At 43.9% G+C, this 21,261-nt stretch overlaps 3 protein-coding genes across 8 annotated transcripts in view; 1 reads left to right on the top strand and 2 right to left on the bottom strand.

Annotated features, from left to right (window-relative positions):
* The window catches only part of CUL7 (cullin 7), a 62,130-nt gene extending 56,619 nt beyond the window's left edge, over positions 1 to 5,511 (bottom strand). For both annotated transcript variants that reach the window (XM_061625466.1, XM_061625467.1), the window contains exon 1: positions 5,383 to 5,511. The gene's annotated coding sequence lies outside the window, so the exon portion shown is untranslated. The remainder of the gene's footprint in view (positions 1 to 5,382) is intronic.
* A 3,611-nt stretch (positions 5,512 to 9,122) lies between these two features.
* Positions 9,123 to 21,180, bottom strand: MRPL2 (mitochondrial ribosomal protein L2). Of its 4 annotated transcripts, none has more exons than XM_061625483.1 (8): positions 21,074 to 21,180; positions 18,102 to 18,188; positions 16,954 to 17,119; positions 16,168 to 16,309; positions 15,926 to 16,041; positions 14,920 to 15,030; positions 13,800 to 13,873; positions 9,123 to 9,405 (listed from the first exon to the last, which is right to left on the bottom strand). In XM_061625483.1, the coding sequence occupies exons 2-8, from the start codon at positions 18,168 to 18,170 to the stop codon at positions 9,193 to 9,195; spliced, it is 891 nt and encodes a 296-aa protein (XP_061481467.1). In that variant the 5' UTR covers positions 18,171 to 18,188; positions 21,074 to 21,180; the 3' UTR covers positions 9,123 to 9,192. The 4 variants fall into 4 exon arrangements, with proteins under 4 accessions (XP_061481467.1, XP_061481469.1, XP_061481466.1 ...); XM_061625485.1 differs by lacking the exon at positions 21,074 to 21,180 and adding an exon at positions 20,339 to 20,449; XM_061625482.1 differs by lacking the exon at positions 21,074 to 21,180 and adding an exon at positions 20,006 to 20,109.
* KLC4 (kinesin light chain 4) overlaps positions 20,356 to 21,261 on the top strand; it is a 77,200-nt gene continuing 76,294 nt past the window's right edge. Inside the window, exon 1 of one of the 2 annotated variants that reach the window (XM_061625473.1) lies at positions 20,356 to 20,565. The gene's annotated coding sequence lies outside the window, so the exon portion shown is untranslated. Of the gene's footprint in view, positions 20,566 to 20,832; positions 20,855 to 21,261 lie in introns of those variants that run through there. The other variant, XM_061625474.1, reaches the window with a different exon arrangement.

Raw genomic sequence — 21,261 nt, 5'->3', positions numbered from 1 at the left:
TGTTGCCCCTTCAAAGAATCTCACCAGGATCAACATATTTTGTGAATATGCCACACATCTAATTTAGGCATCTATAACTGTTTGCACTCATTGTTTCCAAAGATACATTGATCTAGAGTATAGACAACCTGCTCCAGACCAAAGTGTTTCAGGAAGAGTTATAGAATATTATTGTGTCCTAATGAAAATCCTACTGAAGCATAGAGAAACATCTGTTCTGGGCCAACATACCAAACACAGGTGAAGCGGAACCACAAGTAACTCACTGGCAACTGAACATAAGAGTGAAAGCTGCTGTGGTATAATGAGGTGTGAATTAACACTGCATTGGAATTTAAGCATGTATTCTCTTGCCAGTTGTCTGTGCCTGCTGTCTTCTTCTCTTAATCTATTTTACCACTTATAAGCAACCTGTCTTGGACAAGTATCTGTGCTAGAGATAGATCTGAATAACAGCTAGCTTTTATATTTTCAAAGGAAGACTGGCCATTGCATCTTCGTTCCAGTAGCTTTTCTGCATGCCGAGGTTCTTTTGCAGCTAGTATAATCTAACCTAATTGAGTTTGCTTAATGTCTTTTCCTCTCCATCTTAAGTCTATTATCACAGATGGGAGCTTTTTCATCATATCAGGCAATATGTTTCTATACCTCCCTGTTTTCTTATTTTTTGTTTAACATCCAGCTTGAAGAAGAGGTCTAATGAACTTGAAAGGTTGCTCACTACTTTGTGATGTGTGAAGGTATTATGTTGCTTTTGTTGTGGGTTTTTCTTTTTTCTTGTTAGTGGATCAACAACTCTACCAACCGTTTTTGTCTGGTTTGGAGACAGGCTGGTTTGGATCTATGTAAGAGATGGCAAAATGGCTTGCAATATGAATGATACATAGCAGCTAGTTAAGGTTAAGAACTGCCCCTATATCCCTTAACTGTTTTATTCATTTCCGGATCTCATATTAACTGGAGTACTAGAGTATATGAACACTTTCTTTATTAATGAAGAGTACTCCCTTGCAGCTGCTCAATATAGTGGAAGGTTGGTAGGTTGGCAACCTTTTTTCAAGATTGTTATGTATTATAGACCTTTTCAGTGAGGAATTCCATGTTCCCCCCAAATACAGTTTGAAAACCTCTGGTGTAGTAGATAGATGCATGAGAGCCATGTCCAAATTCCTACTTGGTAACGAAGCTCAATGAGTGACCCTGGGCCAAACACTACATCTATCTTCACTTCATGGGGTTACTGTGAAAATGGGGGTAGGAACCATGTACAATTCACCATTTCCAATCACTACTCTATTTCTGTCTTAGTGTCTTCTCGTCTGCACTGTGAGGATAATACTGACCTAGTTTACAGTTTTTTCTAAGAATATAAGAGTCTTGCTGGATCAGACCAAAGGCTTATTTAATTCTCAGTCAAAGTGGAAAAATCAACTCATTTGAAATGTGGTGTTGGAGGAGCGCTTTGCAGATACCATGGACCATAAAAAAGACAAATAATTGGGTGTTAGGACAAATTAAACTAGAACTATCACTAGAAGCTAAAATGATGAAACTGAGGTTATCATAGACACATCATGAGAAGACATGATTCACTAGAACAGACAATAATGCTCGGAAAAACAGAAGGGAGTAGAAAAAGAGGAAGACCAAACAAGAGATGGATTGATTCCATAAAGGAAGCCACAGACCTGAACTTACAAGATCTGAATAGGGTGGTTCATGACAGATGCTATTGGAGGTCGCTGATTCATAGCATCACCATAAGTCGAAATTAACCTGAAGGCACATAACAACAACATCTTGTTTCTCACAATGGACAACCCAATATATCTGGAAAGCCCAGAAGCAGGCCTCTCCTGCTTTCATTCCCCAACAACTGGCATTCAGAGGCATGCTGGGTCTGATCTCAGAGCTACATGTAGCCTCATCGCTAGTAACCACCGACAGCCTTATAAAGATAACAAAACTGGCAACAGACAAATGTCCCTGGGTAAGGAATTGCATACCAGGGTGTCACACCACAGAAGGCCCTTTCTCCTGCCTAACCTCTGAAAGCACGTGGGAACTGGTGGCCTTTCAGATAACCAAAAGGTTTAGGCTTGACTTCAGAGCACACAGCCAGCACTTTCATGTTGTTCCAGGAACCGTGTTATTGTTATGTGCCATCAAGTCGATTACGACTTATTTATTTATTTATTACATTTATACCCCAACTTTCTTTTCATGATAGAAACCTAAAGCGGCTTACATATGGTTCCCAAGCAGTCTCCCATCCAGGCACTGACCAGACCTAACTCTGCTTAGCTTCAGCAGGGTGCTGGCCTCATGTGCCTTCAGACCATAGCCTGAGACCAATCTTTCAATGTGCTTTTAAATGAATGGTGTGTATGCAGCCCTGATGTCAAAAAGAGGGACAGCCCAAAAGATGAAGAATATTCCACCAGTGATCTGCGAGCTCAACCCTATGAATCAGTGACCTCCAAGAGCATCTGTCATGAACCACCCTGTTCAGATCTTCTAAGTTCAGGTTTGTGGCTTCCTTTATGGAATCAATCTATCTCTTGTTTGGCCTTCCTCTTTTTCTACTCCCTTCTGTTTTTCTCAGCATTCTTGTCTTTTCTAGTGAATCATGTCTTCTCATGATGTGTCCAAAGTATGATAACCTCAGTTTCATCATTTTAGCTTCTAGTGACAGTTCTGGTTTTTGTTTTAACACGCAGTCCATGGCATGCGCAAAGCTCTCCTCCAACACCACATTTCAAATGAGTTGATTTTTCTCTTATCCGCTTTCTTCACTGTCCAACTTTCACATCCTTACATAGCGATCAGGAATACCATGGTTTGAATAGAACCATAGCTTCCATCTGAACCATAACCATCTGAACCAGGAACCATAGCTGGGATCTTACCAATCTATTTTTATTTACTATATTCTACCACACTTTTAGCCAAGACTGACTTCCAATTAAAAAAAGGTAGACAGGAGTAAAGCTATAACAGGGCGTAACATCCAGAGGGTAGCTGTATTTATCTGTTCAGCACCAGAAAATAAACAAACTAGGGTAGGTGGGAAAGACTACTGTGGAACCTCAAAGACTTACAAATTTATTACAACGTAAGATTTTATGGACTAGAGCACACAAAAGTTGCATCCAAGGAAGTGGATTCTAGTTGACCAAAGTTTAAGATTCAAATGCAAAGAACACTAAAGTCAGGATCATTAAGACCATGGTATTCCCGATCTCTGTGTATGGATGTGAAAGTTGGACAGTGGAAAAAAGCGGATAAGAGAAAAATCAACTCATTTGAAATGTGGTGCTGGAGGAGAGCTTTGTGGATATCATGGACTGCGAAAAAGACCAATAATTGGGTGTTAGAACAAATTAAACCAGAACTATCACTAGAAGCTAAAATGGTGAAACTGAGGTTATCATACTTTGGACACATCATGAGAAGACATGATTCATTAGAAAAAATAATGCTGGGAAAAACAGAAGGGAGTAGAAAAAGAGGAAGACCAAGGTTATTTGCATTTCTAATTAAATGCTAAGGGGATGTACAGCCACAGCCAAAGTTCAATATGCTAACTACTACACCACCCTTTCCTAGCTCACTGTTCCATGACTGTCAGCTGATCTTAATACATTGGGTATTTTGCGAAGATGTATCACTGAACACTAAAGTCAAGATCATTCAGACCACAGTATTCCCAATCTCTATCTATGGATGTGAAAGTTGGGCAGTGAAAAAAGTGAATAAGAGAAAAATCCACTCATTTGAAATGTGGTGTTGGAGGAGAGCTTTGTGCATGCCATAGACTACGAAAAAGACAAACAATTGGGTGTTAGAACAAATTAAACCAGAACTGTCACTAGAAGCTAAAATGGTGAAACTGAGGTTATCATACTTTGGACACATAAAGAGAAGACATGATTCACTAGATAAGATAATAATGCTGGGAAAAATAGCAGGGAGTAGAAAAAGAGGAAGGCCAAACAAGAGATGGATTGATTCCATCAAGGAAGCCACAGGCCTGAACTTACAAGATCTGAACAGGGTGGTTCACAACAGATGCTATTGGAGGTCGCTGATTCACAGGGTCGCCATAAGCCGTAGTCGACTTGGAGGCACATAACAACAAAAGTTAAAGATATGCCTTAATAAATGTGTTAGGCTGCATAAACGCTACAAATAATGCACATTCTCAGCCCCCAAAGAATCCTGGGAACTGTTGCTTACCCCTTGCAGAGCTATACTTCCCAGCACCTTTAACAAACTACAGTTCCCAGGATTCTTTGGGAGAAAACAAAAAGTGCTTTAACTGAACGCCAGTCCAGCTCTTTCAAGGTGCCACAAGTCTCTTTTTATAATTTGGATAAGAGTATTGCAATTACTCCTCCACTTCCTTTTGGCATTTGTTTATTTTTGACCTCGCCTCAGTTGTTCATGCTCTGGTAACTTCTAGGTTGGATTACTGTAATGCGCTCTACGTTGGGCTGCCCCTGAAGACAGTTCGGAAACTTCAGCTAGTGCAAAATGCAGCAGCCAGACTGCTGACAAGGACCAGCCGGTCAGCACATATAACACCTGTTCTGGCCCATTTGCACTGGCTACCCATCTGTTTCCGAGCCAGATTCAAGGTGCTGGTCATGACCTATAAAGCCTTACACGGCGTGGGACCACAATATCTTGTGGAACGCCTCTCCCACTATGAACCTACCTGGTCACTTCGCTCAGCAGCTAAGGCCCTCCTCCGGGTACCAACACATCAGGAAGCCCGGAGGACAGTTTCACGATCTAGGGCCTTTTCTGTAGTGGCCCCTGAATTGTGGAATAGCCTCCCCGAAGAAATACGCCTGGCGCCTACGCTGCTATCTTTTCGGCGCCAGGTTAACCTGGCTATGCTCCCAGGCATTTTAATATGTTTATTTTTATATTTCTGTGGTTTCTGTTTGTGTTTGTTATTGTTCGGCTGTTTTTATTATGATATTTTGTATTTTAATCCTTTTGTACACCGCCCAGAGAGCTATTCGCTATGGGTGGTTTAAAAATGAAACAAATAAATAAAAATAAATAAATAATTTTTTAATATTATAAATTATTCAGGTATTGTGAGGATCTGCATATATGCAGGAAAATGACGGTGTGATACCCTAGCAGCAACCATCCTAAGGCACCTCACACAGGCCTCTTATGCCCAAGCTGCCCTGCCCGGCTCCTTATGTAGCCACGCCTACTGTGAGGGCAGCCGAGAAAGGCGGGGTCTAATAAAGAAAGGCGGGGCAAAGGGATGCTAAAATTGCTCGCGGGCACGCCCTGCTCCGGAACGCAGAAGGGATGGCTACGGGTTCGGTCCCGTGGGAAGACTGAATTTAGGCTTACCTTACGCGTTGTACCAAACCCTACAGTCCTGTTGGCAACGTCCCTTATTTATCCAGCTTAGCAGCAGCCTCACCTCTTCCGCGTTTACTGCTCATGCCCTCCTTCGCACTGACGCAGTACGGGTGCTGTCACGAGGCAAACTTTTAATATTTAGCGATAGGCGCTTTTGAAGGCGGGAATTGGAATGGAACATCTGATTGAAGTCTGATTGGGCCGGGCATCTTCCTTTCCCTTTGAGAATAAATCGAAGGCGGTCAACGGGATCAAAGCCTCCATTTCTTTCTTTCTCCTGTTTTCGGCTTTGTTTCATTAAGCGCGTTATTCATGCAGATATTTTGGCTTATAATCTTTTATTTATAAATATAGTTTGCGTGCTTGAGCAAAGGTTGGCGAACACCCGTGTCATTGGAGACAGTCCCCATCCTTGGGTGAGCAATAAAAGCATTTTACCTTAGTAAAAGATGCAGTTGTAATGCCTCAGCCAATGTGTGTCAACCATATTAGGGTGGCTTACCGGGCAATCCTATGTTTGCTCAGAAGTAAATCCCATTAAGTTCAATGACATTTGCTTCCAGATAAGTGGCTTTAGACTGCAATCCTCAACGCACTTACTAGGGAGTAACCCTCATTGTACACAGCTGGACTTACTTTTGCATAAATGTGTAGGATAGTGCTGCAGGTTTTATTGCTAGATTTTTTTATTTTCAAACATGGGGAACTCATTGTTGAATTGTCCTGACAGGGTCTCGTCCTGAAATTCTAGACTTCACTCTGCAATTCTATACAGGTCTACCCAAAAGTAAGTTCCAAGATTTCAAAGGGGCTTACTCCCAGGTAAGCAAGTATAGCATTGGAACAACCTAATCCAATTAGGTTTGCCTAACACTTTACTGCCATATTGATTCTTGACAAGTTGTAGTCTTTTTAAGCTCCTCCATCATGGCTAGCTTTCTTTCTTTCTTTCTGCCAGTCTCCACTTCTGTGCATCAACAGAGTTGTCTCTCCCCTGCCAAAATTAGTTCTCCCGCTGTGAACTTGGGAGATGGGTCACTAGTAGTCCTGTTTCACAGGTTAAACATGGACACTGTGACAGACTGTCTCTCACACCTACAAAGATTTGAACCCAGATCTAATACAGGAGTAGGGAACTGGATCTGGCCAGTGGGCCAGATCTGTATCTCTCCCACACCCACAAGCCAAATTTAACAGGAGGCTGCGGCTGCCCACCTGTCAATCATCTGATGTTCAGTGACCCATTTTTGCCCACAGTTTGAAATCAAAACCATGCAGGCCTAAGCACAGTACTATGCAAGCGCCAACGATCAGCAGATTGTTGGGGCTTGCAAAGCCCTGGGCAAACCCCCTTTTGCCCCAGCCACATCTTTACCTGCCCCACATCTGATGTTATGTATGGCACCAGGTGTAGGGCAGGTGGGTATGGCTTGGCTAAAACAGCCTTATGGGCTAAATGGAGAAGCCTGCCAAGCCTAACGGGGCTTGTGGGGCAGAGGTTCACCATCCCTGATCTAACACTCTGTACACAGGATCATACTTATTCCATTTAATGTGCTGACTAGTTGGGATTTGCTTATGTTCATTTCAGAGGTGCTACCTCTGGTCAGTTCATAATGTTTCAGCTTCCATCCTTGTTGGAATTGCTTTTTAATGTTTTTAAACCTTTTTAAAAATGTTGTTAAACCTTTGTTAAAAAAGATATTTTCAAAACTTTAAAAAAAATCTTTTGTTTTAATATATTTTAAAGTCTTATGTTTTAAAGTGTTTTTAGTGCTTTGATGATACTATAGGGTGATACTACAATGGGGCAATTGTGGGAAATTTAAATGGCAGCTAGATGCAGCCACCCTGCGCTGTTCGGTGGCCCAAGCAAATATCAGCAAGGCCCAGCAGCAACCCAGGGAGGCTGAGCTCTAACATTGGCCCTCCTACAGTACTGAAACCTGGAGAGCTACTGCCAGTCAGCATAGACAATACTGGGCTAGATGAACCAACGGCCTGACTCAGTGTAAGGCAGCTTCCTATTACAAGTTCATTACTCCTATTCTTTCCTTGCAGAACTCAAAATATCAAAACTCAAATATGACTAAAATCCCAATTTCCCACTATGGATATAATGCCCCAGAATTCTAGATTTATGGAAGTTGACTAGTGAACAGAGCACAGAGGAGGATAAGCTGGGTGAAAAGTTGGGGCAGGAAAAGCTATCTCAGGAAAGGAGTTTGCTGCCTCAGTGCTAAGACCCTGACAACCAGGGAAAAGGGGTCTTAGTTTTATTTATTACATTTATATCCCTCCTTTCCTCTAAGGAGGTCAAGCTGACATACAAACATGCACCTCCCCCTCACAATTTTGGTTTTTTAGGCCGAGATACATTGACTGGCCCAGTCACCTTGTGAGCTTCATGGCCGAGTGACGATGTAAACCCTGGTCTCCCAGGTCCTAGTCTGACACTCTAACCACTACACAACATTGGTGTGTATGTATGCATGTATTATGCCAAACTGTAATCAGTTTAACAGCAAAAGCAAAAAAGCCCTTATCTTTTTCCAGAGATCTTGGTTTTTTGAAACCAGCAAGATTTAAGGGAAAATCTATTGTTTCAGGTGATATACAAAGCCTCTTTTTCTCAGTAGAAGCAAGCAAAGTCCATTTGTGTCCCAACCCCCAGAAAGGATAGACTCCTCAGTTGCACAGACAGGAGAACAGCCTAATGTTGAATATAATGCATAGAACATTAGTTTGAATTCTCCTGAAACCACTGCTAGTCAAAGAGAAGATTGAGGGAAGATATGATAGCACTGTTCAAGTACTTGAAAGGCTGCCACACAGAGGGCCAAGCTCTCGTCTCAATTGTCCCAGAGCACAGAACAAGGAATAATGGGTTCAAGTTACAGGAACCCAGATTTCGGCTGAACATCAGGAAAAACTTCTTAAATATAAGAGTGGTACAACAATGGAACCAATGACCTAGGGAAGCGGTGGGCTCTCCAACACTGGAGACATTCAAGAGGCAGCTGGACAGCCACCTGTTGAGTATGCTTTAATTTGGATTCCTGTGTTGAGCAGGGAGTTGAACTTGATGGCTTTATAGGCTCCTTCCAACATTCTTTGATCAGACCAAAGATAATATTAACTAACATTCATTAGCTACTGTGCTAAATTCAAGGTGCAAGTTTAGGTATATATACCTATACAGCTTGGGATCAGGATACCTGAAAGATCGTCTCACCCCTTATATATCCAGTTAATCACTGTGCACTGCTGGTGAGGGGCTCCTGCAGATACCATATAATCAGGAGGTCCATTCTGCATAATAGAATCAGGCCTTCAGTGGTGTGGCACCTACCCTTGGGAATTCCTTTCCTTCACTATTAGACAGGCACCCTTTTTGTTGTTTTTGGTGCCTACTGAAGATCTTTCTCTTCCAACGAGCCTTTTAAATAGAGATCTTTCCCAGCCTACATGTGTATTGGAATTATTTTTAGTTATTTTGTTTTATCATTTTTGTGTTTGCTGTGCTGGGCTCCTTTGGAAGGAAAGGCGGGATATACATTTAAATAACAATGACCTGATTCTATGTCAAGTCAGGTATACCTAAGCACACTGATATAAATGGGTTCAGGTGCTCTGAATTCTGCATAAACTTAGGCTGTTAAGTGTGCCAGCTAAGCTGTTGTTTCCTGTGGAATTTAGTCCTTCTGCAAAGAAGGTACACTGGAAGCTTTGTATGTCGAAGAGAATAGGTTTAATTGACAAAATCATAAAGAGCTGCTGATAATGAGGGTCCGGACATCAACTATGTGCAGATGCTATTGGCAGGTTCACATAGCTCTTCATGGGTGGGAGGGGTCTGATCTTGCGGCCCGCCCAGCCCCCTTTGCGTTGCCACAGGCCACTCCTGGGCCGCTTTCCTAACCACCGGTTCCGTCCAGCTTTCCCAATTATCCGCTTGTTATGGTCAACATTAGAAACTCGGCCCACTGTAGCTATGCAAGTCTCCAGCACCTGTAAGAACAAGAAAAGCAGATTATAAACCAGATGTGGGACGCCTCAGGAGCCAAATGTGACCCTTCTGGCCTATCTGTCTGGCCCTCAGAACTCCCCACAGGCTATATCCCTCATTGGCCTTTCTTCACACCTCAAGCGCTTTTGCCTGGCTGGACTGCGTCCTTGAACTCTGATCATGACTTTTGCTTGCCTGGATGGATTGAGAAGGGTGTGTGAATATATGTAGAAACTAGCCTACTGTGCAGAGGCAAAAATGTACATTCATTGATCTGCCCACTTTTGCCTCTGGCCCTGCCCTCCACTGGCATGCGGCCCTCAGAAGGCTGTCCCGAAGGGAAAGAGGCCCCGGGCTGAAAGAGGTTCCCCATCATTGACATTTTCATGGCCTGATGATTATTGGCTTATGGTAACATGGAGATGGCCTTTTTCACTGATGGCACCAGTGTTCTGGAATGCCCTCCTGGCTGAAATACAAGAGGCTCTATAAGTACTTGCATTTTGCTGGCTCCTGTTTAGGCAAGCATTCCCCTGAACTTGAACTTTTGCTTTTATTGTTGTAACTTTCTTTAAACTGGTTTAATTACCATGCTTTTTAGCTGGCTTGTTCTATTGCGTATTTTAATTAAGGATGTTTTAATGTGTTGATTATGCATTTTAATTATGTATGCATTTTATAACTGAGTTTATATTTGTAAACTACTTAGAAGCCATTATGGCATAGAAGTGGTATATAAATTAAATCATCATCATGGCCATCTCCATTAACTTTTAGGCCCCAGGCCTAAAGGCAAAGTCCATCCTGTTTTCCTGTGCCTTCCATGGTTGTTGTTTACCCCTTTTTATCTAGGGTTTTCGTTTGCTTCCAGACCTGTCTTTTTAAAAAAATTACCTTCATTAATGTGCTCCTATTATTATTATACTATTTAATTTGCTGCTTTTGTGATTATTTTTAATACTGTATTTTTATTGTAAACTACCTTGAAGCCATGTGTGACTCAATTGATTCTCCTTGATCTCTCAGCAGCTTTTGATACCATCCTTCTGGGAAGACTGGCTGAGTTGGGAGTGGGAGGGACTGCATGGCGGTGCTTCCGCTCCTACTTGGTGGGTCAGCTCCAGAAGGTGGTGCTTGGGGAACATTGCTCGGCACCCTGGACTCTCCAGTATGGGGTTCAGCAGGGGTCAGTTCTGTCCCCCATGCTGTTCAACATCTACATGAAACCGTTGGGTGCGGTCATCCGGAGCTTTGGAGTGCGTTGCCATCAGTATGCTGATGACATGCAGCTCTATTTCTCCTTTTCATCTTCTTCAGGTGAGGCTGTCAATGTGCTGAACCGGTGTCTGGCTGCGACAATGGACTGGACGAGGGCTAATAAACTGTGGCTCAATCCAGACAAGACTGAGATGCTGTTAGTGGGTGGTTCTTCTGACTGGATGGTGGATGTCCAACCTGTCCTGGATGGGTTTGCACTCCCCCTGAAGGAGCAGGTTCGTAGCTTGGGGGTTCTCCTAGAACCATCTCTGTCACTTGAGTGCCTTCTACAAACTTCAGTTGGTGGCCCAGCTACGCCCCTATCTGGACAGGGATAACCTGGCTTCAGTTGTCCATACTCTGGTAACCTCCAAGTTAGATTACTACAATGCGCTCTACGTGGGGCTGCCTTTGAAGACGGTTCGGAAACTGCAGCTTGTGCAAAATGCAGTGGCCAGATTGGTAACAGGGACCAGACAGTTCGAACATATAAAACCAATTCTGGCCCACTTGCATTGGCTGCCTGTACGTTTCCGAGCTCGACTCAAGGTGCTGGTTTTAACCTATAAAGCCTTACACGGCTTGGGACCACAATACCTGTTGGAATGCCTCTCCCGACACGAACCCACCCGTACGCTACGCTCAACATCCAAGGCCCTCCTCCGGGTGCCTACTCGGAGGGAAGCTGGGAGTCTGGCAACAAGGGAGAGGGCCTTCTCAGTGGTGGCCCCCAAATTATGGAACGATATCTTTGACAATGTGCGCCTGGCGCCAACACTGTTATCTTTTCGGCACCAGGTCAAGACTTTCCTCTTCTCCCAGGCATTTTAACATGTGTTTTAATTGGCTTTAAATATGTGTTTTCAAATTTGTATATTTGTTTTTGTTTTAATTGTCATAAACCGCCCAGAGAGCTTCAGCTATGGGGCGGTATACAAATGTAATAAATAAATAAATAAATGTTGCAAAAGGCAGGATACATAAATAAGGAAATTGCTGCTAAGCGTGAAAGCTGAATATGCAAGTCCATGCAAAATCCAGAACTCCTGTTCCGTCCAAGTGGTTCCCCCCTAGCAGATGGGAGAGTGCTGTTGCACTCTTATCATTCTTTCAGGCCTCACATGGGCATCTGGCTGGATAGTGTGAGAACAAGATGCTAGACTAGATGGGCCAGTGGTGTGGTCCAACAGACTATGTTCCTATGGCTGCTTTCTCCTACATATTTACTCAGAAGTATGACTCATTGTGCTCAATGGACCTGGCTTCACAGTAAGAATGTTTAGGATCGCAGCCAAAATCCATACATTTTTGTGAAATCTACCCAGTAACAAAACATGGTATTTCTATATTAATAATTTGGATTCAGTTCTGTAGGCAAACTTTTTAGAGTAAACACTTTTACAGAGTACTTATGAAGATCTGTGTACCTTGGGCTCACAGATAAATTCTTTCCCTGTACATAGTAAATCCAAATACTACTTTTATAGGCTTCTTTTATTTTTTTACAGTCACAAGAGCCTCTTTTTTCTTTTTTTGTAATTACAGCCAGACCAGACATCATTGATAGTAAGAATGCTTAGGATTGCAGGAATGTTTGCCACCCTGGGCTCTTTTGGAATGAACAGCAGGATAAAAATTCTATCTTTAGCGCTTAATAATAATAATAATAATAATTTAATTTGTGTGTTGCCTATCTGGCCAATGGCCACTCTAGGCGACGTACAATTCAATTGCAAAATGCATCACAATAAAATACAATATAACAGTAAAATAGTAACAGTTCAGAGTAATAGGCAATTTGTGCTAAAAATTAACCCTCCCCAGAAGTCCCAAAGGCCTGTCTGAAGAGCCAGGTCTTCAAGGCTTTGCGGAATACGTCCAGGGAAGGGGCATGCCGAAGATCGTATGGGAGGGAGTTCCAGAGAGTGGGGGCCGCCACTGAAAATGCCCTCTCTCTAGTCCCCACCAACCTAGCTGTTTTAGTTGGTGGGACTGAGAGAAGGTCCTGAGTGGCTGATCTTGTCGGGCGGCATAATTGGTGGCGCTGGAGACGCTCCATCAGGTAAACTGGGCCGAAACTGTATAGGGATTTAAAGGTTAATACCAACACCTTGAATTGAGCCCGGAAAATAACTGGAAGCCAGTGCAGATCGAACAACACTGGGGTGATGTGTTCCCGGCGGCGACAATTTGTGAGTAGTCGAGCTGCAGCATTTTGTATAAGTTGCAATTTCCGGACCGCTTACATGATTAGTAGCACTTACACAGGGCTGGCTCCAGAGGGCAGCCAGGTGGGGCCCTGGCCGAGGGCCCTGAGGCCCACTGGGGCCCCTTGTTATGGTGGGGTAGTGCTCCGGAGCCAGCCGCGGATGACAGGGAGGGAGCTGCCCGCCTGCTCGTGTGCCGTCTGCAGGATCCCTCGCTCGCCCTCATCCGTTTTCCCCCCTGCCTGCTTGCTTGCTCATCCTCCCGCCGCTGGCCCCACTCACTTGCTCTCGTTATAGTGGGGGAGTAGTGCTCCCCTTCCGTCTGCCGTGGATCACAGGGAGGAAGCTGCCCGCCCGCACCCCCCTCGCTCGCCCTCTCCATGCCCCCCTCGCTCACCAGCCTGCCTGCCCACCCTCCTCCCTGCCTGGTAGGTAGGTAGGTAGATAGGTGGGGCATGCATGTGGGTGCCAGGGCCCAGGGCCGGCTGGTGCCCAAAGTTCCCAGCAAGCCTGGGGCCGGCCCTGCACTTACATGATTAAAAAATAAGTTGCAAGCATGGTGGTTCTTGACAATTCGGTTCTGCACAAAAGCACCAAATTGGTGTTCCCATACAGCAGCCTTCCCCTGCTTAGTGCCTACCAGATGTTGGACTACAGCTTCCATCATCCTTGATCATTAATCACACTGGCTCAGTCTGATGGGAACTGTGTCTGATGGGAATTGCTGCCCTGGGCTCCTACTCGGAGAAAGGGCGGGATGTAAATCTAATAAATAAAAATAAATAAATTGTAGTCCAAAACATCTGGTGGGCCCCAATTGGAGAAGGCTGCCATACAGATATGTCTAAAGTCAGTCAGCAGATACCATCTGCCAGGAGAAGCTTCAACATCCCAGCCTCTAATGAGGCTCCATCAAATCCTCAACTGCTTACCTGCATTTGCCTCTTGGATGGCAACTGTATTACGACTGTTTTGTTCATTTTCTTTAGTATCACACCGCAGGTGCCTAAGAAGCAAAAAAGAGCACCAGCCAGATTTCAATTTGCTTTGACTCAAGGAACAGTCCAGTTTACATTTACTGGGAGCAATCGGGAAGCTCCTTCCCTGTGACTTCTTTCCAAACTGCCATGTGGATCCTGAACTCCAACAAACATCCCTCAGGCCACTTTGACAGGTAGGCACTGCCATCTACCTGTCAATCATTTGACACCAGTGGACCCACCTCGCAATACATTTACAGGAATGTTCTTAGAATCCCGTTAAATCTTATGATCCAATTAATCTGGAGTTATCACAGTAGATTACAATCAGAATACTTACCCTTAAAAAATGGGGAGGGGGGAACAGTACTTCTTTCATAACAGTTTTGACATTTTAACTGAATCATAAAAGCAGTGTGAAAGTATGTAACCCAAGGTTTACATACTTCTGCATGCTGAGATTACCCAAGGACCCACCTTGCCCCATACACCCCTGCCAGTACTTAGTGTTCCTCTAGTGCAGCATGGTTAAGAATTCTTATATCCCAGATATACACCTGCTATCATCCAGAAACTGGACCTTTAGTGTTGCAGCTCCAACTCTATGGAACCATCTTCTGATCAAACTCAAGACAAGCACCTAGCATTTTTGCTTTTAAACAGCAATTGAAACCTTACTTTTTAACAACAGTGAGTCAGCCATTTTATATTGTACACTATACGAAATTCTATAATTTGATGCTTTTAACATGTTTTTTAGTTTTTCATTTTACTATTTAATTAATATTTCTGTTGAACACCTTTGAAAACATTTTGTTGGGAAGCAGTTTATAAATCCTAAAATAAAATAAAATAAAATAAAATGGCAGCCCTTCCAAAAAAGGGGAAGAGGGTGGAAGGAGGCAGGATATGCTCTTTTGGGACACAGACTCTATTCTCAAAGCTCCAGTGGGTTTAACCTTTTCCCTGAGTTGGAAAGGAAGGAAAAGAAAAGAACTGTTCCAATTCTGACTACCTGCCCAGGTTTGCTGACCCCCTCCAAGTTATTTTTTTGCCACGATCTGATGCTGACCTGCTGCTCGAATGTACTGTGCTCCTTTCCCAGGATGGCTCTCCAAGTTGTTGATCAGGGTCCCTACTGGTAGAGCCCCAACTGGATAGGCATCTCCTTCATTAGCAGAGACTAAAAGACAAAAATCCCAACACTGTATTAACACTGAAAGCAGCGAAGGCACAGAAACTCCAAGCAGAAGTAAGGTCCAAGACCTGGGGGGTGAGCCCACTGTGGAGACGCAGTCTATCCTTCAAGTGAAAGGATGTATTGCAGAATCTTAGTGCCACCATTGGAAAGGCCCTGTTATGGATACCCATCCATCTAATGTTATGTAAGGGTGGGAACAAGAACAAAACCTCAGATGCCAATCTTAACTGATAGACTCATGTGAGAGTAGATGGTCCTGCAATAAACCTGGTCCCAAGCCATATAGAGCTTTAAAGGCTAAAACCACTTTAAACTGAGCCCAACAATGAACAAGCAGACAATGTAGATGGCGGATGATCAGAGTGATACACTCCAATCTTTGAAAGCATGATTGGGTGATTCTTGGGGCAATCCTGAAGCCACTCACCCAGAACGTTAAAAACAAATCCTAACTGGTTATAGAAAAGAAAGGGACCAAATACTAAACTCTAAAATGAGCAAACCCACCAGGGGCCTAGAAAAAAAGTGGTTTAAAAATGGCTCCATCTGCACTGTACATTTAAAACAGTATCATACCATGGCTTCTCCCAAAGATTTCTGGGAACTGTAGTTTGTTAAGGGTGCTGAGAGTTGTTAGGAGACCCTTATTCTCTTCACAGAACTCTAATTCCCAGAGTGGTTTAACAGTGAGTCCCTCTTTCCAGGGAATTATAGCTCTTTGAAGGGAACGGGTTTCCTAACAACGCTCAGCACTCTTTAAACTACAGTTCCCAGGATGCATTGGGGGAAGAGATGACTGTTTAAAGTGGTATGATACTACTTTAAATGTACAGTGTAGATGGGACCAATGCCTTTCCAGAACTGGTCACAGATTTACCTGCCATCCTGCCAATATGACCTGAAGTTTTGAGGATGTCACCAGTCTTCATGTTTTCTGTTGCAATGATCCATCGTTTCCGCTTCTGTCCAGCCACAAGAGCTATGTCAGCTGATCTGCCGTCAACAACAAGAGAAACAAAAAGGAATGGTCAGCTCAAGCTGTCAGCCTCACTCCAAGTATCAAAGAGAAGAAAATACATGGTCTCCAGACTGCCCTAAAAACACATGTCTGCTACTCACCTACATGGGTCATACCGGACCTGAATCACTTTCTCCTCGAAGGGACCAGTCTCTGCTCCGGCTTGATAATTCAGCCTTCGGAAATCAATCATGCGGTAGCGCTGCTTATGCCCTCCTCCAATTCCATGCACCCGGATACGACCTTGTGATGGACACAGAATTAAACATTGCATAATACATTTGAAATAATATAAAAATTAGCATCTGACAAGGCTGTGTGGCAACCATTCTACTTCTGTTAAAGCAATCAGAAAATAGGCTGGCTAAAGGAAAAAGCTGGACCCCCCCCCCGAAAAGTTTCCACATTTCAAAAAGCAAGCTTCTAGCCCTCATTGCTGATACAAACTTGGGGGTGGGGGTAGGGGTGTGTATTAACATGAGGATTAGAAACAAAAAGGAAAATGGTTATTTATATTGAATTAGGAAGGATAAAAGATGTTTAGCCAACAATCATAATTTTAAAGTTCCCATATTAATATTTTGGATGGCTGACTCAAGTTTTCCTTAACTGAATCTATGAATCCCCCAAATAAAAAATATTAGAGAGGGAAAGAGCGCCAGTGTGGCTATGAGCTGGGAAGTCTCACCCCACCCATGAGTTCCCTCAGTGGTTTTAGGAAATGACTGTTTTGGTCCACTGTCTATGACATGGAGATGACAAAACTACTGTTGCCTACCTTACAGGGTTATTAGAAGAATTAGTTTAAATGGAGCACACCCTCCTGATATCTGAGGTTGCCTTTACTCACCTGAGCCCAGACTGGCTGTGGAGGAGTACCAACATACCTGTGTGATCTCGTCCGCCTGTCTTTTTCATGCCAATGGGCCTGGTGGTATACTTGATCCTGCATTTCCACAGCGGATTGCAAGTAGACACAACAGCAGAAGTGTTGATTTCGCGGTATGCATGGAGCTGGCCAACAAGACAGATGGGCTTGGGAGTCACAGGTATCTGGGAAAGGCAGAAAGCGCACATCGTGCAGCACTGAGCTGAGTTTTCTATCCAAATTCCTAATTCTAATGTGCAGGTGGGGTCACTAGCATGGTATTCCCCTGGTACCCACAAAGCCTCAGAGCTCCCACAATCATTGCCCCCTTCGTCATGAGATGGTAAGAGCAATTATCTTTTTCTCCCTTGAAAAGTACATAGAGATGGAGGTATTTGGAAGAGTGACGCTTTCCCCCACTTCTTTAAGATCTATGTATCTTTTAGGCTCGGATTAAAGTCTACTGGGTACAACCTTTATCCAGATCTCTCGGGAAAGCAGTGTGCGTGTTTGTGTGTGTGCTTTCTCTCCTGTTTCTCTGAGGAAGGCTGAGGGGGGGGGGCAAGACAACATCCATGGCACTTAGAAACCCAAATATGCACATGGGCTTAAAAAGATTGCTGAGCTCTAATCTAGGCCTTGTCCTTACAGCCCTTTGCTATCTATTTTGCTTTGGAAATGTGGCCTTAACATGCAGTGACAATCTTGATTGGAAAACACGTGCAAAATTATCCTACTGTGATGTGTTAAAAATGCAGCAGTTTTTGCAAGATTCCTACAAAATGCAGAATCCATCAGAATAACAGGCCACAAGCAGCCTCCTTGAAAATTTTATGGCATACAGCAGGCAGGTGCTTAACTTCTACAGTGGACAGTGCTGAGACTGAGTGCTCTATTTCATGTCATTACCGCCAACATTGTTCTCCTACTTCCAGATTTTTTGGGGAGGGGGTGCACTAGTTGGTTGAAATTGGTTTCAAGGCTGTCCCTGTTGAATCCAAGCTTAATTTAGGTCTTGGTGAGGGAAAAAAAATCAAGTTTAATTGGGCTACAAGGCCCATTGGGAAATTCTATCCAGAAAGAGGGCTTTCTATACACACAATGTATGCAATAATACACCCAAAGTATTATAAGTAAAAAGAGAAAGGATGGGCCAGGTTGCCATACCTGCAAGAAGCGAGGGCTTGAAGACAGCAGAAGGGACCCAAAGGTTCGGATCAAGCTAGATACAGCCATTATCAATAATACATGTTCCTGTTGCAGAGGGAGGAAGGAAAAGAACCATTTTCAATTTATCAGGGGAGTAATAAATGACATCAACACACACAACAAACAGAAAGCTTTACTGCTTACAGGGGCAAAACAATTAGCAGGCATTTATTATTTTATTTGTTTGTTGTTTTTAATCCCACCATTTCTCCAAGAAGCTTATAGTGACATACTTGGGGGCAGGGCTGTGGAGTCGGTACACCAAACCTTCAGCTCCGACTCCTCTATTTTTCTACTGTCCGACTCTGACTCCTCTATTTTTCTACTGTCCTACTCCACCCAAAATTGCTTCTTGTCAATCAAAATTTATTTGGAAGTAGAAATGTACCGACTCTGACTCCTCCCAAAATTGCTCCCGAATCCGACTCCACAGCCCTGCTTGGGGGTTATTCCATTTTATCCTCACAACAAGCCAGTAAGAGACCGAGATTGGCCCAAGGTCACCTAGTGAGTGAGAATTTGAACCCAGATCTCACAGGTACGGGGAACCTGTGGCCCTCTGGACGTTATCAGACATCAACTCCCATCTCCCCAGCCAGCACAGCCAATGGACAGGGATGATGGGAATTATAGTGCAATCTCTGGAGGGCTGCAAGTTACTCATCCTTGCTCTACCCATTATGCCACTGATAGACAGAACTGAGGTGGAAGTTTGGCAAGACTGTGATTCTATCTTACTCCGAGGTATATTCCCTGGGCTTCATACAAGACCAGTTCTCACTTTTCCAACTTGTGAGGGCTCTAGTCTATTGGGAAAGGACTTCAAGTGTACAGCGCAGCATAAAATTCAAATGTAAACAGTTCCAAATGTTTAAAGTTGCTGTGAATTACCTGAGAGTCCCTTGCGGGGTGGGTGGAAGTGTGTCTACAACTACACTCCTAGCTACAGTCCCACACTTAGGCTGCCATCCTACAATGGAGTAAGCCCCATTGAACTAAATGGTTACTTTAAGGAAGGGCTGTGGTTCAGTGGCAGAGCATCTTGGTTTGCATTCAGAAGGTCCCATGTTCATTCTCCAGGTAGGACTGGGAATATCCTGTCTCAAACCCTGGAAAGCTTCTGCCAGTCAGTGTAAGCAGTACTGAGCTAGATGGACAAATGGTCTGATTCGGTAGAAGGCTGATTCCTCTGTGCCTACTTCCAAAGAACAAGGTCACTGTTAGCAGAGAAATTCTGGGATACCACAAGAACAGTAATACCTCCCTCTGGGAGAATGAGGGAAGTATTGCAAGATTTCCCTCTGGTGTGCTGGATAATTACAGGGGGGGGACATTTAAATAGAGGTCCAGAGAAGCATAACCCCCCACCTACCCATCCATCACTAAGGGGGCAGAATGTGAGTGTAGCAGGGCATTAAGTTTGGAATAAGTTTGTGCAGCATAATTCTAAGCTTACTCAGAAGTAAATTTAACTGTTCAGTGGGATTTATCCCCAATTAACTGGACACAAGATAGCAGCTTTAACTGCAAGAAACGCAAGCACGGTTACCTGGTAGCTTAAGAGGGTTTACTTCTCAGTAGATATGTATAGGAATACACCATTAAACCTCGGTCCTAACTCAGTGTCCTGGGAGACGTCTGGCCTCTATGGGCCTTACTTCCAAGAAAGCCGTGCACAGGACATTGCAGCTTCAAGTCTTTTGCAAAGAAATTTATCTCGTAGTGCTGGGATCTAAGAGGATCCCTAAGGAAACAATATCCTCCCGGGACGGAAATATTTCTCAGGCTAGCACTATCTCCATGCCCAATGAGACATTCGAAATTAGAACACATTCTCCTCTCCACAAGCCGCCTTCACTCACCCTAAACGATGCCCGACACAGTTGGTATCTCCATTTTGTTCCGCCTCTGAAAGCCTACAGAGCACGCGCACGCCAGCCCTAGGCGGAGCACCGGAAGAAGCATCGCTTTACAGTTCTACCTATGACTAGTTTGGGTTTCGAATAAAGCAAGGTTGCATTCCGAGCTCAAGAGTTAATTTCGCACGACAGCGGACAGGGCTCAGAAATCCCAATTCCCCGCTTCTTCCTGCAGCCCCCACAGTTCTTCATTTTACAAACACGTCCAACCCAATCTAACAACCCTAGAAACCTCACGAAAAAGCTCAGCTCTGAATAATTTCTCTTGCTTCTAACCTTAGAGGCTGACAAACGTAGGAGCAACTTTTCAGAATGGGGTGATGATGGAGAGGCTGCGTGGTGTAGTGGTTAGTATATCAGGCTAGGGCTGAGGAGGCTTAAGTTCAAATCCCCCACACAGCCAGGTCACTATCTCTCAGCCTGTCCTGTCTCACCTGGTAGCTGTGAGGATAAAATGAAGAGGGAAGTACCATGCACTCTGCCCTGAGCTCCTTGGAGGAAAGGTGATGTTCAAAGCCAATAATAATAATAATAATAAAGTAAAGGGGTAGACCACCAGCTACGCATAGGCTGCATATAGTCATCATACATTTAAAAGCACATCCTCCCCCCCCAGTCCTGGGAACTGTAGTTTATTAAGGGTGCTGGGAATTGAGGTTCTATGAAGGGTAAACGACAGCTCCCAGGAGCCTTTGGGGGAAAGCTATGTACTTTAAAAGAACAGTATGGTGTGTATACAGCCATAATCTATTAAGGAGAGACACTGGATCAAAGTGATTTTATTCAAGACAGGTAACTTTGGAAAACTGCGTATGTGAGAATGCGCATTGCATGTTCACAGGCTCCTCTTGTTGATGTGAGGATTTTCTTTTTTTCTTTGACTCTCCCTTTGTGGTCTATCTTGAAAATAATTTTAAAAATAAATTAATGAAGAGATTTGCAAATATCTTGGAAATGGGGGCAAGCTGAGCCCTCTTGCACGCCTAACCATATGATAAAAGGCTAACTCGCCTGTTCCCGTGGGCTACCAAGATATTTTCCGTATTATAGCAGCAGCAAAGGAAAGGTAACGGAGTAGGAGTTGGAGCTTTCACTGTCACCTGACCAAAAAGGCCCCGCCCCACGCCACACCACGCCAATAGGGAGATCTTCCGAAGCGCATTCTCTGAAGCTGCTCACCTCGGGGCGGCTGCCATGTT

The sequence above is a fragment of the Rhineura floridana genome, chromosome 4 (assembly GCF_030035675.1).
Source record: "Rhineura floridana isolate rRhiFlo1 chromosome 4, rRhiFlo1.hap2, whole genome shotgun sequence".
NCBI classification, from domain to species: Eukaryota; Metazoa; Chordata; class Lepidosauria; order Squamata; family Rhineuridae; genus Rhineura; species Rhineura floridana.
The sequence above is the reverse complement of the archived record's forward strand: the minus strand, read 5'-3'. Positions and strand labels throughout refer to the sequence as shown.